The 14,739-nt window shown below is 41.8% G+C and overlaps 2 protein-coding genes across 3 annotated transcripts in view; one reads left to right on the forward strand and one right to left on the reverse strand.

Annotated features, from left to right (window-relative positions):
• The window catches only part of LOC308103638 (acetyl-coenzyme A synthetase 2-like, mitochondrial), a 173,579-nt gene that overhangs the window by 144,809 nt on the left and 14,031 nt on the right, over nucleotides 1-14,739 (forward strand). The window lies entirely within an intron of this gene.
• ppp1r13bb (protein phosphatase 1, regulatory subunit 13Bb) overlaps nucleotides 1-14,739 on the reverse strand; it is a 41,324-nt gene that overhangs the window by 4,028 nt on the left and 22,557 nt on the right. The window contains exons 7-17 of one of the 2 annotated variants that reach the window (XM_080453721.1): nucleotides 12,279-12,453; nucleotides 11,676-11,875; nucleotides 10,891-11,031; nucleotides 9,791-9,983; nucleotides 6,343-6,470; nucleotides 5,562-6,015; nucleotides 2,000-2,787; nucleotides 1,715-1,852; nucleotides 1,451-1,584; nucleotides 1,150-1,316; nucleotides 507-706 (exon numbers count right to left, since the gene is read on the reverse strand). In XM_080453721.1, the coding sequence (XP_080309847.1) occupies nucleotides 507-706; nucleotides 1,150-1,316; nucleotides 1,451-1,584; nucleotides 1,715-1,852; nucleotides 2,000-2,787; nucleotides 5,562-6,015; nucleotides 6,343-6,470; nucleotides 9,791-9,983; nucleotides 10,891-11,031; nucleotides 11,676-11,875; nucleotides 12,279-12,453 (2,718 nt within the window). Of the gene's footprint in view, nucleotides 1-506; nucleotides 707-1,149; nucleotides 1,317-1,450; nucleotides 1,585-1,714; nucleotides 1,853-1,999; nucleotides 2,788-5,561; nucleotides 6,016-6,342; nucleotides 6,471-9,790; nucleotides 9,984-10,866; nucleotides 11,032-11,675; nucleotides 11,876-12,278; nucleotides 12,454-14,739 lie in introns of both variants that reach the window. The other variant, XM_080453720.1, reaches the window with a different exon arrangement.

Genomic DNA, 14,739 nt, shown 5'->3' on the forward strand with positions numbered 1-14,739 from the left:
CAAGAGGGAAAACAAACATCCACTCATGCATAGGCTTCTAGCCTTAATTAAGGTAGAGCTACTCTGCAAAATTCACCCCAATTTGACCTCCACCACCAAGAAACCTGATCCTAGACGAGCCCCCAATGTAACCACCTGGAAATTAACCTGCCGCATGGGAAAACCCCAACATCTAAAGCTCCTTGGCCAAGGGAGATATTAGCCTTCTGGTCTATAGGTAGTTCTACTCTACAAATGCATTGTTTGAGTGGTTCTCAAACCTTTTAATTTCAAGGACACCCATAACGCCGAGTGTGTACAATTTGTACACTCTCATAGTTACAACCCTGTAAGGTTCCATTTGGAAACCCCCAACGAACCCTGAGGGTCATCGGAATACATTTTTGAGAACCACTGGTGTACGGTAATGAATGGAAACTGTGTGAATATGTGACATTTATGTGTGTGTGTGTGTGTGTGTGTGTGTGTGTGTGTGTGTGTGTGTGTGTGTGTGTATATTTTGTTACCCCAAGCAGGTTGCGGGGTACATAGCCCTCCTTGTCTTCCAGACGCGCCCACCACCACTCTGTTTCACTGTCGTCCTGTCGCCGTAGGATAGTGATGGCGTCGCCCTCGCTGAAAGACAACTCGTCTGGACTCTGACCTTCATACACCCACAGGGCATACACCCCACCCTTGTTCATCACACCCAGCTTCTCCTGAACACCTGGATAACAACAATAAGCAATACTGTAGTTTAGAGCAGTGATTCTTAACCGTCACTTTGTCACATCACTTGTTCATTTTTCTTTTATTTTGACATCACTACCGGAAGCGCCTACCACCGCAAGTTCACTACACACATGTGTATACGCATGGGAATTTTATTTTCGTTCTTACTTTTCCTACTTTTTCTCTCCTTCTCAAGAAAAGGAACCGAGAGTAGCCTTGGACGCGTCAAGACCACCACCACCGCAGTAAGTGGGGTACAAGTTTAGACTTGTATATGGATTTAATTATTAAAAAACGGATCAAAACCAAATGTCATGTTTGAATTATTCCTCCATTCATATACTTTCAAATTGATCAAAAATACTGTCATGTATCTCACTGTAAAGGTATCTGTCAGAAACCATATTAGTGCAGAAGTGTAATAGGCAGGACACTCACCGTATAGGAACTGGGAACACTGGATATATCCCTCCTCCATCTCCTCGCATTTATCTGCAGCAGTCTCCACGTCACTGATGGTACTGGCAAAGATCGCTGCCCCAGACTCGACCAGCAACTTACAGAGATGCACACTGTTGCATGAGGCTGCGCAATGAAGCGGTGTCCTGTTCACACACAAACGCAAAGATGCACAAAATAGTGTAAACAAAATATGATGCAAGAAAAGCACTGCAGTTGTTCTGAATCGTATTGGTGACACAACCCTTCAAGTACACAAGGGAGTGAGCCGGGGGCTCACCATCCGTCGCTGTCCGCCGCGTTGACATTCACGCCAAAATCCAGCAGGAACTTGACTATGTGGTGATGTCCTGCACACACAGCGTTGTGCAGGGGCGTGATGCCCTCGTCATTGGGAGTGCTAGGGTTCTCCACCTGGAGAGAGAAAGAATCGCATGGAAGGTGAGCGCCTCTAGTTCAGGCAATTATTTTCAAAATACGAAATAAATATGAGTATGCACAGACATGCACTAACAAATGCACATATAAATGCACACACACACACCTCATAGATGATCCTTTGGACAAGGTCAAACTCTCCCTCTAAAGAGGCATCGAGCAGGAGAGCCAAGGGGTTGAACTTCACCCGAAGGCCGTGTCCGGTGCGTTCCGAGTCAGGCTTCTTTAAGTTTGTACGCTTCTCCTGTATCAAAATGGAGATAAGAAAAGATGGCTGTGATTTGTGATTTTATTGTACTGTTGGAAACTAAAGTACATCTTTAATGTATCCAAAGATTCTTGGTTTAGCTTAGCTAAAGTGTGCATGCAATGCATAACGTGTTTCTCTCACCAGGGGCTGTGAAAGTGCCATGCCGCTCTCCTCTGGCGTGCTGACCTCTGGCACAGGGCTGGGGAGAGAGGCCTCACAGCTCCCCAAGTTGTTGTTGTTGTCATCATCCTCTGACTCCTCTGGCACATCGGGGTTCCCAACCCCCTCTGGTGGCGAGGGTTCCGGCTGGTTGTCATTAGCGTCAGTAGGCAGAGGCTCGCAGGGCGCCTCCTCTTCCCCTGGGGGAGGCAGAAGCACCGTTTCAGAGGGGAGGTTGCCGTTGTCCGTGTCAGCCACAGAGTCACCCCCCATGTAACCAGGAGGGTTGGCCGGCTGGTAAAACGGCGTTCCATTACCTCCGCCGCCACTCCCTCCGCCTCCTCCTCCACTGACTCCATTTCCCTCTATGCCCCCTGCCAGTGTGTTGAATCTCTGGTACAGCAGCTTCTGGATGTTGGGTCCGGCGGGCCCCTCTGGCTCTGTGATGGAGCTGCGCTTCTTGAGGGGCCGGGGAGCATTGGACAGCTTTTTGCGGAGCACCTCCAGGTCTGCATCGCTTTGATAGCGTAATGGGGAGTGCACCATTGGCGTCAGCTTGGTGGGACTCAGGGGACGCGGGATGTTCTCCACGCTGGGAGGGTGTGCCGACGGCTCCAGAGGGTGGAAGCCCTCCAGGTCATCTGCCTCCCCATCCACGGCATCTTCACTACTGGGGTGGCCCAGGAACATGGGGAATGCCCCCACCGTTTGCATGAAAGGCAAGGGCGAAGGAGGCATAGAGCTGGAGTGGAGAACAGGTTTCCCATACACTATAAACACAATCAAAACAGAATTAATCATAAGAGCATGGCATTAGAACTCAAACGGACAATATATAATTACATTTATGATGCCTTCATACAGAATTACCTGGTTGGTACTGCCACAGTACAGTACGTAAAGATGATTGCATCTATGAATTAAGCATCAATACAGTCGGGACAGACAGTTTTTTGTAATAATTAAGCAACAGAACACGAGAGGGAATATGTTATTAAAACTAGAAAGTACTGTTCCTGAAGAAACAGTGTGGGATCGCTAAGAATGTTGATGGTATTGGGTATTGATATTGTTAGTAGTGTTAAAGGTTTGAAAGGTTTAAAGTTCTAAAAGTTTGAAAGGTTTGAAAGGTTCTAAAGGTTTGAAAGGTTCTAAAGGTTTGAAAGGTTTGAAAGGTTTGAAAGGTTCTAAAGGTTTGAAAGGTTTGAAAGGTTTGAAAGGTTTGAAAGGTTTGAAAGGTTTGAAAGGTTTGAAAGGTTTAAGAGGTTCCAAAGGTTTGAAAGGTTCTAAAGGTTTGAAAGGTTCTAAAGGTTTGAAAGGTTCTAAAGGTTCTAAAGGTTCTAAAGGTTCTAAAGGTTTGAAAGGTTTGAAAGGTTTGAAAGGTTTGAAAGGTCTGAAAGGTTTGAAAGGTTTGAAAGGTCTGAAAGGTCTGAAAGGTCTGAAAGGTTCTAAAGGTTCGAAAGGTTTGAAAGGTTTGAAAGGTTTGAAAGGTTCGAAAGGTTTTAAAGGTCTACGGTTCTAAAGGTTTGTCGGTGTTGAATAGTGTAAAATGTAGTTTTCTAGGGTAAAACTGTGGTTGCTAGGGTCTGATAGCCGGTTGCTAGGTTCTAATAGGTGGTTGCTAGGGTCTAATTGGTGGTTGCTAGGGTAAAACAGGTGGTTGCTAGGTTAGAAAGGTGGTTGCTAGGGTCTAATCGGTGGTTGCTAGGGTATGATAGGTGGTTGCTATGGTCTAATATGGTGTTGCTAGGGTCTAATAAGTTGTTAGGCTCCACTGTAGCTAAATAGGATTGCCCCATTGAAATGAATGGGATTTTTTTTAGCAGTAAAAAGTGAAATATCTCTAAAAGTACAAATTATTTCAAAAATTCAAATGGTAGCCAATATGTCCTAAGTAGGCTGAACGTTATAGAGTTGGAACGGAGTTTCTAGCTAAAAGTATGAATTTCCCCATTGAAATGAATGGGATTTTTTTTGCAGTAAAAAGTGAAATATCTCTAAAAGTACAAATTATTTCAAAAATTCAAATGGTAGCCGACATGTCCTGAGTAGGCCGAACGTTGAAGAGTTGGAACGGAGTTTGTAGCTAAAAGTATGAAGGACTAGTTAGGGGCAAAAAAACTGTCCCAAAAACGGTGAAGATAACAGTAGTGTGATCGCTTTAGCGATCCCACAAATAACATCACCAATAAGATGACCAAGACAGACTAAGCAGATTATATAAACAGCAATAATAAACTAGAAGGTACTGTTCCTGAAGAAACAGTGTGGGATCGCTAAGAATGTTGATGGTATTGAGTATTGATAGTGTTAGTAGAGTTAAAGGTTTGAAAGGTTTAAAGGTTTTAAAGGTTTTAAAGGTTTTAAAGGTTCTAAAGTTTTGAAAGGTTCTAAAGGTTTGAAAGGTTTAAGAGGTTTGAAAGGTTTAAGAGGTTTGAAAGGTTTAAGAGGTTCTAAAGGTTTGAAAGGTTCTAAAGGTTCTAAAGCTTTGAATGGTTCTAAAGGTTTGAAAGGTTTGAAAGGTTTAAGAGGTTCTAAAGGTTTGAAAGGTTTAAGAGGTTCTAAAGGTTTGAAAGGTTCTAAAGGTTTGAAAGGTTTGAAAGGTTTGAAAGGTTTGAGAGGTTCTAAAGGTTTAAGAGGTTCTAAAGGTTTGAAAGGTTCTAAAGGGTATTTACTTTAAAGTATTTTTTACAAATTTTTACAACTTTTAAGTATTTTTACTATTTTTTTCAACTTTTAAGTATTTTTACTCATGTTGAGTACTTTTAAGTATTGTTACTCAGTATAAGTACTCTTAAGTATTTTTAATCAAGGTACTTACTTTAAAGTATTTTTAGTCACTTTATTTACTTTAAAGTAGCTTTTACTAATTTTTACAACTTTTAAGTATTTTTACTCTTTTTATCAACTTTTAAGTATTTTTACTATTTTTTTCAACTTTTAAGTATTTTTTACTCATTTTGAGTAATTTTAAGTATTTTTACTCAATATAAGTACTCTTAAGTATTTTTACTCAAGGTATTTACTTTAAAGTATTTTTAGTCACTTTATTTACTTTAAAGTAGCTTTTACAAATGTTTACAACATTTAAGTATTTTTACTCTTTTTATCAACTTTTAAGTATTTTTACTATTTAAAAAGTGAAATATCTCTAAAAGTACAAATTATTTCAAAAAATTCTAATGGTAGCCAATATGTCCTAAGTAGGCTGAACGTTATAGAGTTGGAACGGAGTTTCTATCTAAAAGTATGAATTTCTCCATTGAAATGAATGGGAGTTTTTTAGAAGTAAAAAGTGAAATATCTCTAAAAGTACAAATTATTTCAAAAATTCAAATGGTAGCCGATATGTCCTAAGTAGGCCGAACGTTGTAGAGTTGGAACGGAGTTTGTAGCTAAAAGTATGAAGGACTAGTTAGGGGCCATAAAACTGTACCAAAAACGGTGTTGAAGATAACAGTAGTGTGATCGCTTTAGCGATCCCACAATTAAGGCACGTAAGCAAATCCTCCCTCTCATGATCTTTCTCTTAAAGTCATCTTACATGATTTGAGTGCAGGTTTGGGCGGCTGGCTCTTTGGCGCTGCCTGTTGGAGGTACATGTGGTAGATGGAGCTGGAGTTCATGGTTGGTGGGCCCTTGCGGGGCGATTGAGGCCGCGAGCCTCTGTCTGGGATGAAGGGCCTCACTGCCACAGCCAAAGGGGGATCCAGTCGCTCGCTCAAACCAGGGGGGAACATGGGTGAGTTGGGCTGGAAGGTAGGGCTTGGGGGCACGGAGATGCGCTGCTGAATCTGCTGGGAAGATGAGCCCGTACTGGTGGCCACACGGGGCCAAGCAGGGGCTGGTGGGTTGGGGAGGGGGCGTGGAGGAGGCGGTACATCCTTGCGGCGTTCCAGAGAGCTTCCCATGGTTGATGGTGTGAGGTGAGAGCCATAGGGAGGGGGCTGTGGCTTGGATATGGCAGGAGAGGAGACTGCCATCTTATTGTCCAGCACCTTAGTTTCAGCAAGAGGATACACAAACATAGAAAACCATCATTAAATTGTTTCTTTACCTACAGAATGGTGACAGCAAAGGTTCCATGGCATCTGGACAAGTCCATGCCATGGCCCATAGGCCATCAAGTCATAACAGCTCATCTTAAGCAAATGCTAGTAGCTTTAACCCTGAACCACTGCCAAGGGAAAAGTGTTTCAGGAAACAATATCACTTCTGGGTATTTCCTTTAAAATGACATTGCATTACGCCAGATGGAAAACAGAGACAAAGAGAGAACAATAAGCACTTCTACCGTTTAAGGCATAGTTAGAAAGGAGACAAACCTTGTCTGCAGTTGGAGCAACAGGAGATCCTGGACTCTTGCCTTGGGAGTCACTCCCTGGCTCCCTCCTGTCAGGGGGTTTGAGGGACGTGTTGTTCTTGCCAACAGTGGACCAGCCTGTATCGTTAGCTAGGAAGGAAAGAGAATGAGGGACACAATGAGCACACTATGCAAGGGAACACATGAATTTACAATGATGATGGAGGTAGTATGAAAAGCGGATGTCTGCTTTAAGAAATAACAGGACAACGGATAAAGCATGGCCACCAGACAGGTGTGAATGATACTTGGTTTCCTTTCAAGTTATTTTCTTTGCCATGTTAATGAAAAAATAGGATCCCATTTCAAGGAAACCAGCATGTGCATAACATTATTCATAAATCCATTTTGACCTATGGCTGTGTTGAACAGAGCACTCAGGATTTATTAAAACGTATATTCTATTAACTTAACACCCTTGTAGGACCTTTTCATTTATAAGAATGGCCTCTTGTCATCAAGGACGCTGGCGCAAGTTATTGGAGAAACCATTAATCTCAAAATCACATAAGTCTGATTCAAGCACCATCGACCTGCATAACAGGATTCATTGCTCTTAGTAGTACCAGCATGAACATTTTGATGTGCTTTTGATTGACAGGATAAGAATCCTGAATATTCTTTGAGGTTTAACTACAGCGCTGACTAGTGAGGGATTTAACATGCTCATCTCCAATGTACCTGCCTTAACCACTTAATCCCTAAATACAGTGCTTTGTTGACCGGGGCCCAACAGGGGTATGTACTTGGTCCCCTCCTTTTTCCCCTCTACACCAAATCTCTTTGCCAAAAAATGGCCAATCTATAAGCTCACAACGCATTGTAGATCGGCTATTTTCATCGATGCTGCACAGAAAAGGGCCCCAGGGTTCAAATAATAATAAAATATAAATAAATAAGACACAGTAAAGATAGGGGGAAAGAGGAGAAAAACAAATTGAAAGGAATCAAATTTGATATAATGACGATATTGTTGAGACAAACAGTGAAGTGAATCAAATGATACTTATACAGCGCATGAACACGTCAAATATGCTTTCCATTTGGAATGCAAGTGGTGATGTGGCTGTTAAAGGACCATACCGCCATCAATACGTTCCATTGTCCAGTTACAGCATTGGCTATAACAGTCAATGCTGAATGATATATTCTATAATTTAGATTTCCTGTTAATGTTTTTCTTTTGTTAACATTTCCCTCATAGTTCTAACTTCTGAACTTACCTGAATAAGTGAGTCAATGTTGGATAAACATCATGGTGCTATGTGCATTTAAGAAGTCATGGACTAAATTCAGTTTGTAGTCAATGTTTTCTCAAGGGACTATTTTAATTTAGACTTCAATCAATATGCATGGTAAATCAACATGCATGGTAAAATGCATTAAACATTAAAGTACTTTCAACAAAAATGTAAAGGCGCAATAATGTTAATTGCATTGGATTAGATATCTTAAGCATACATAAACTTTCTGCACAATGGTTTTCATACCGTACTTAAATGTATTGACTCCAATATAGCTTCCTCGGCTATATTAAATAAATTACGGAATGCTTTGGAGAACAGTCCTCAGTAATGTAAAGTATACTATGAGTTGTAGCCAATGGGCTAAACATGTCAGAAAGTCAGTATGGTCCTTTTAAGTGATTATGACTTAAACAGCCTGATCGCTGTGAAGATTTGATATGAGGTGTAAAGTTAGGTAGGCTGGGGATATTATGGAATGAGATCAAAGCTCTACAATAATGGAGTTAGACCAAAGCTCATATTTACTGGATGGCTTTTCATGGACAATGATTTGGCACTAAACACACTGAACCTTTTCAAAAGTACACACTCAGTCTCATTCGCACGCTCGCAAGCACGCACACACACACACAGGATCAGCAGTGCTTTGTTACTGGAAATATTACTTACACAAGGGAATTTACAAGGTTTCCTGCAGGACACTTGATAAATGTTCACAGCCAACCCAGTTTGACGTCATTAGCTGTCCCACAGAGCAAATCATCCAAACATCAACATGCGCTTTTCGCTTGGAGAAACTGGATGCACAATGCAGTGCTCAACAGGGCAGCGGGCAGCTGAATGACATCAAATAGGTCTGCATCCATCTGTTAACTTTTCTTCTTAACAGATGGTCATGTCCTTTATCAATTCCCGTCCTGAAACTCCTTTGGTCAAACTGTGACTGGTGAAGCACACACTGCCTCATTTCTTTATTTGCTGGATGTTCCAAATTCCTGTCAGTGCCCATCCTTGTGCAACTCAAATTCAAAGGCATTATTCAATTATTGCATTTTGAGATCAATATAGCCGATCCAAGTATTTTATTGAATTTGACAGTCGGGATAAAAAGCATCAGCCATACGCTGAAGATCCTGCACGCTAGAGAGACAAGGTTCAGCAACGTGCCATCCCTTTTGCGTTCACGGCCAGTGGTTCTCAAACGTTTTGATTTCAAGGACCCCCAGTTTGGTACGCATTAGGCCACGGATCCCCCTTTGATACAATTTTCTATCTCTGGGACAGGACCCCCAATCTACACTGCAAAAATCCTAACTCAGCGAGTGTACGTTTGGTTCCATTTGTACAATCTCGGAGCGACAGACTCTTAACTCCTCAAGGACCCCTGGAGGTTCCCGGACCCCACTTTGAGAACCACTGGTTTTACGCAAACCTGTGCACTCACGGGATGTGCTGTCAGAGCCGGTGGAGGCTACGTGGCCTGGGTGCTGGGAGTCGGGAGGGGGCGGAACCACCGGATCCACAACAATGTCTAAATCAGACACCTTCCATGGGCTGAGAGGCTTTCGCACACCGTCTACCCCAGGCAACGTTGCGCCCCCCGCCCCAAGTTCAACAAAGACGCCACAAAGAGAGACAACATCAGAGACAACGTGACAGGAGAGGGGGGGGGGGGGAAAGAGGGAAAGGAATAACAATATACACCACAAAGGAAGAGAGAGTGAGGTTAGAGCAGGAGGAAAATGAAATTAAGTGTTCAAGTCGAGGCAGAGAAAAAAATTGGAGCCGATAAGTCGAGATAGGAAGGAAACAGATTTACAGTTGACGCCAGAGGGGATTTCACTCACGAGGCATTCATGCAAGATGTGATTATGAGCAAAGATTGCTGAAAAACGATGTATTACAGTAGTACGACTCATATGATACCCCCTACGTCTGGGATTACAATCTAGCCAAGATCAAGTTGTACCAGAAGAATCTTAGCACCACTTCCCCGACTCAGTTACTATCTCTCAAAAATAAACTGGTTTAGGCTGCTAAACATTATTAGATTCAAGTTAGTATGACAGCACTCAATTTATCAGTTAATTTTCCTTTAAAATCAGAGCCAAATCTCAGCATATAGACGTTGGTGGACGTACATAAAGCAGAGCTTGGACTAACCTGATTTGGATCTGCCATGGTTGGCCTGCGTATTGACACCTAGTGTCTGAGGCTTGAGAGGGTCAGGTGGCACGGTGTAGCCACTGTCCTGTCGGCCCGGTACAGGGACTTGGATGTAGGGTCCAACAGCAGCTACACGACCCAGAGTTCCAGCAGCTGGCTGGGGAGACGGGGGCCCATTCGCTCTGTTCAGCTAAAGAAGGAGAAAGTGAATGTTTAAAATGTTAACGTGCATGTATAGTGGTAAACGATTGTCAATATGAATGCGTATTCATGAGAAGAATGTCTTTGTCTAGAAATGAACGGAAAAACAAGCGAAAGTTTGATTTCAAGGTGTATTGTTTTATAGTTCTACTACCAACAATTAACCCGAACTTCCATGGTATTGTGCAATATCACTTAGAACATTACTTAAATGAATTAAATAAAAAGATAGCAATTTAGAGTTGGAATGAAATTTGTTCCCGTGTAAACTTTAAATTACATTTTCACTATAACGTACTTATTCCAAGCCATCATCCAAGGATGAAAGCATTGAACTTTGACCATAGAATGACGTGATCCGACTTTGATGGATGTAATTTCACATATTTAACAACCCTACATACACTGGACAGACGTATAATAAGCAAGGAAGGAATCTACACTAGAAGTGGAAGGAAATGAATGTGAGTGAAATGGGTATGAGTAGGTGTGTTGAGTGAAATGGGTAAGAAATGGGTATGAGTAGGTGTGTTGAGTGAAATGGGTAAGAAATGGGTATGAGTAGGTGTGTGAAATGGGTAAGAAATGGGTATGAGCAGGTGTGTGAAATGGTTAAGAAATGGGTATGAGCAGGTGTGTTAAGTGAAATGGGTAAGCAGGTGTGTTAAGTGAAATGGGTAAGCAGGTGGGTCAAGTGAAATGGATAAGCAGGTGTGTTAAGTGAAATGGGTGAGCAGGTGTGTTAAGTGAAATGGGTAAGCAGGTGTGTTGAGTGAAATGCGTATGAGCAGGTGTGTAAAGTGAAATGCGTATGAGCAGGTGTGTTAAGTGAAATGGGTTTGAGCACGTGTGTTGAGCGCTCCTAGCCTTACAGGAAGGTTCTCTTTTTGACGTGCCTCAGCTTTTTTCTTATAGAGGCGATCCCGCAGCTCGCTGATGCGCTTGTCCATGAGCGTCACCTCCATGTTGCGCTTGTTGAGAAGGTCCTTCTGCTGCTGCAGCTTGCTGTTCTGCTCCTGGTTCAGCTTGTTGCGGATCTGAGGGCGACAAGCACATGCAAAAAGGGTAGTAAGTGACTAAGTAATCGAATAATCGATTTATCTATCAACAGAAGATTGATCCAATCTAATTCTGGTTCTATATTCTAAAATGAAAAGTTATGTTATGGTCTGCTGATGTACAAATACAAGGTAAAGTGTGTATTTCATGGTCTAAATTAATAATCTAATAACATAATTAACAGATGAATCATTCATTATTGATAAAAAAAATGTGTTGGTTACAACACTAACACATGCACGCACACACACACACCCACCCACCCACCCACACACCACTCGCTCACTATGGGTTTCACAACAACTGATTATTACTAGTTTTCCATAACAGCTGCTGAGTTGTCTTTTACCTATTATGTAACAAAGAGAGAGAAGTTCTAGGTAACAAAGAAATTTGTATTTTGAAAAGCACAGGTTATTCTAAACACAAGATGAACAAAATAAGTGTCGGCAAGAGTGCTCTGTTTGTAATATTTGTATTCTAAAAAAAACACAAAACTCACACAAAAGGCAATAAATACGATATTCTTAAGGCCATCTTCACAAGCATACAATGTAAACAGAGCAGAACACGGCTTGTAACAGTCAATGAATCGTGCTGTATTCCTTGTGTCACACGGTACCTGCAGCTCCTGGTAAAGTTTGCGTAGCTCCAGGGCAGCAGTGCCGGTGACCTGGCCGCCCAGGGCGGTCTGTAGGCCGTTGAGCTTCCCCCGTCGTAGGTCCTCCAGCTGCAGGCTGAGCTGCTCCACACGCAGCACGGCCGTCTGCAACTCCGACTGCTTCTCATGAAACAGGCCGCTCACCTGCTCAATCTCTGCCGCTGGATGAGAGCAGGGGGAAAACCAATCAGCTCAGTTCATTCCCAATCCAAGACCAATCCCCAATCCTATATTCTCAAAAGCCAACATAAGATAACTTTTTTTTAACACAGACCATAGAAAATATGATCATGCTGGATCACGTCATGGGAGAGTGTAAATGTGTGAGACAATTTTGACATTTTGGACCTGGTTGTCAAAACACGAATAGAAATCTTGTGCCATCTTTTTCTTTTAATCTTTGCTGCTGTATCTGTAGAATTTCCCCACAGGGAGATTAATAAAGTGTAATCCTAATCCTTTGCTAATATTGATGATGGGATATTCATGAAATCAAATAAAATATAATAGTATTATAGTAGTATAATGACCCAGTGCTTTAACTCAACATAACCGCATACATACACAGGTTGCCATTGATGACTTTGCTGTAGTCCACCTGGCCTCTCATTGCTCGGATCTTCTTCAGCTTGGCTTCCTGGCTCTCAACACGGTCCTTCAGTCTCTGCAGCTTCTCAGTCTCTGAAACGGACTGCTGCTGCCGACGCTCCTGCTGCTTCAGGTAACGCAGACGTTGCTCCTGCAGGCAGAGAGTTTGAGGTAAAGAAGAAAGGTAAAACACTAGAGCTTCCAAGTCCCACCGTGGAGACTAGGGGGTTGAATCCTCTGCGGTGCATCCAGATTGGTCAGGCACAACAACGACTTCGATTGGCCATTTTTGAGCGTGGAAGGCCGGGTGGACAGTGCAAACTCTTTCACTACACTAGCATCTCCTACTGGTGGGTCGGGGCGCCAATCAAAAGCGCCAACGTGGATTAGACACAAAAAAGCCGAAGCTTGCTTCCATTGTTGTCCACTTTAAGACATACAACGCCCAACAGACTATACAAACCATATAAAAACACAAAAATTAAATTAAATTAAAAAAATGTTCAGCATGGAAAGGCAATACAGTGTTCCTCTACATGCGTTTTGCCCTCCCTGTGAAATTCTTCACTGTCAGGTGAAAAGAAGCGACTGGCAACTTGATTTATATCAGAGAAGAAATGCGCTACACCCTGACCAGCTATAGAGGTTAATAAATGTGTGTGGGGAAAATTGGGAATTGGTATGTTGTCATACCAACATAATGACTACATTGGGAGAAAATCAACATGTAATGAAACATGTTAGCATTAGTTAGCAGCTAGCATACCATTAGTTCCATCATTTGACTGCGGCTGTACATTGTGTCACAAGTAATCTCTCAAGACAGATTCAGCAAATACTTTTTTCCCTTTACCGAATGGGTTAACTCCATGCTTCATGACTTCCACTGCCTGTACGTACGTCTATAAACCACTTTCAAACTGGCATCCCTATTTGGGGCATGTCATTACTGTAAAAATGTTCAACAATGGTATCCATTGTATAACGAAATATAAAATATGGCATAAGTGGTAAAAGATAAGAAGCTTAAGAGACAAAAGGTCAGGGAGCAGAAAGGTTGTGAATTTCTGGACAAAAGTCATCACTCATTTGACAGTGCATGTGGCAGATACCAGCTTTCTACTATCTACTTTTGCCAGTTTACACTAATACTGCACTGTGGGTTTGAAATGGCAGTTACAGAGACTAGTAATGCTGTGATCAGTAAGCTGATGTGTTGCTCATCGACTTGTGGAAGACAACAACGAATCTGCAACGTGTGTCTGATTACCAAGGACACAATGAAATGCAACAGTATTATTATGACTCACCGTCACGAGGACAGCTGCAATCTTTTTTTTACTAGCAGAGAGGACTGAATGTCATTATTAGTCAATTTCATTCAAGCTGGTCCTTAGAATAATGAGGAAGTCCTTTTTGGCAAATGCGATAAATGCATGTCACCACACGAGGGCACAACGACAGTAAGTCATTGAGAAATTATAAACAAATTCTCCTCTTTAGTTTATCAATGTTTTAAAAGTCAAGGTCAACTGTAAGAGCAGTGTAAGTCAGTGGTTTTCAAACTTTTTGTGGCGCACCAATGAGCAAGTAAAATTCTCCAGACACACTTGTAATTACGATGCAACACGTTTTGAGCTTGTAGATCTGTTGTTCTGGAAAAAAAATTTTAAGAAAAGTGTATTCCTTTGTAAAAATGAAATGTATAATCTTCACCTACAATGGCATGTTGACTTGAAAGTGGTTAGAATATTTTTTTTTGGGGTATAGAATTTGCCTCTGTACTGGGAAATCAGTGCTGATATAGTCAATTGAAAAATAACTGATAACCTTTTGTACAGTTATTTTTAATAATGTGTTATTGATAGTGATAGTCACGCCAGGCCTTGTCGAACAACACCTGTGTGCCTCGACAGACAGTTTGGGAACCACTGGGGTAGATGAGTAATATCTGCCATGCACACTGTGGAACTGGCCTAGAAATAGACTGTGAAGAGATCCACCAGGAACGGCTGCTTCTATTTTAGCCACACACAAGAGACTGTGATTTTATATCTGCTGCTATTTTTATCTATTTTTAATCCTTTTCTGGTCTGCACAAGAAGCATGTCTGCCTTATTTTATTGCCATTTTAACCATGCAGCTTATGTTTGACGATGCTTGTATTATACTAAGAATATGTGATATATCCGTTTTCTCTCTCTACCACTTTCTTGAAATTGCAAATGATGGGAGCTTTTACAACAAGAATTTCACCCTTTCTTTTACGCCTGTAAACATGTGACGTGACAATAAAGTTGAATGTGAAATGGTCTAAATCTAAAATGTCTATTGAAAAGGCTATGATGTGCTGGTTGAAATCTGTCTGTGAAGCTGAGGAAAGCTTCAGGTTTACATCATCACTCTACTAATTTCAACACAGTAAAATCCTCAGTGT

This window comes from Gymnoscopelus braueri (assembly GCF_963280865.1).
Source record: "Gymnoscopelus braueri genome assembly, chromosome: 16".
Taxonomy (NCBI): Eukaryota; Metazoa; Chordata; class Actinopteri; order Myctophiformes; family Myctophidae; genus Gymnoscopelus; species Gymnoscopelus braueri.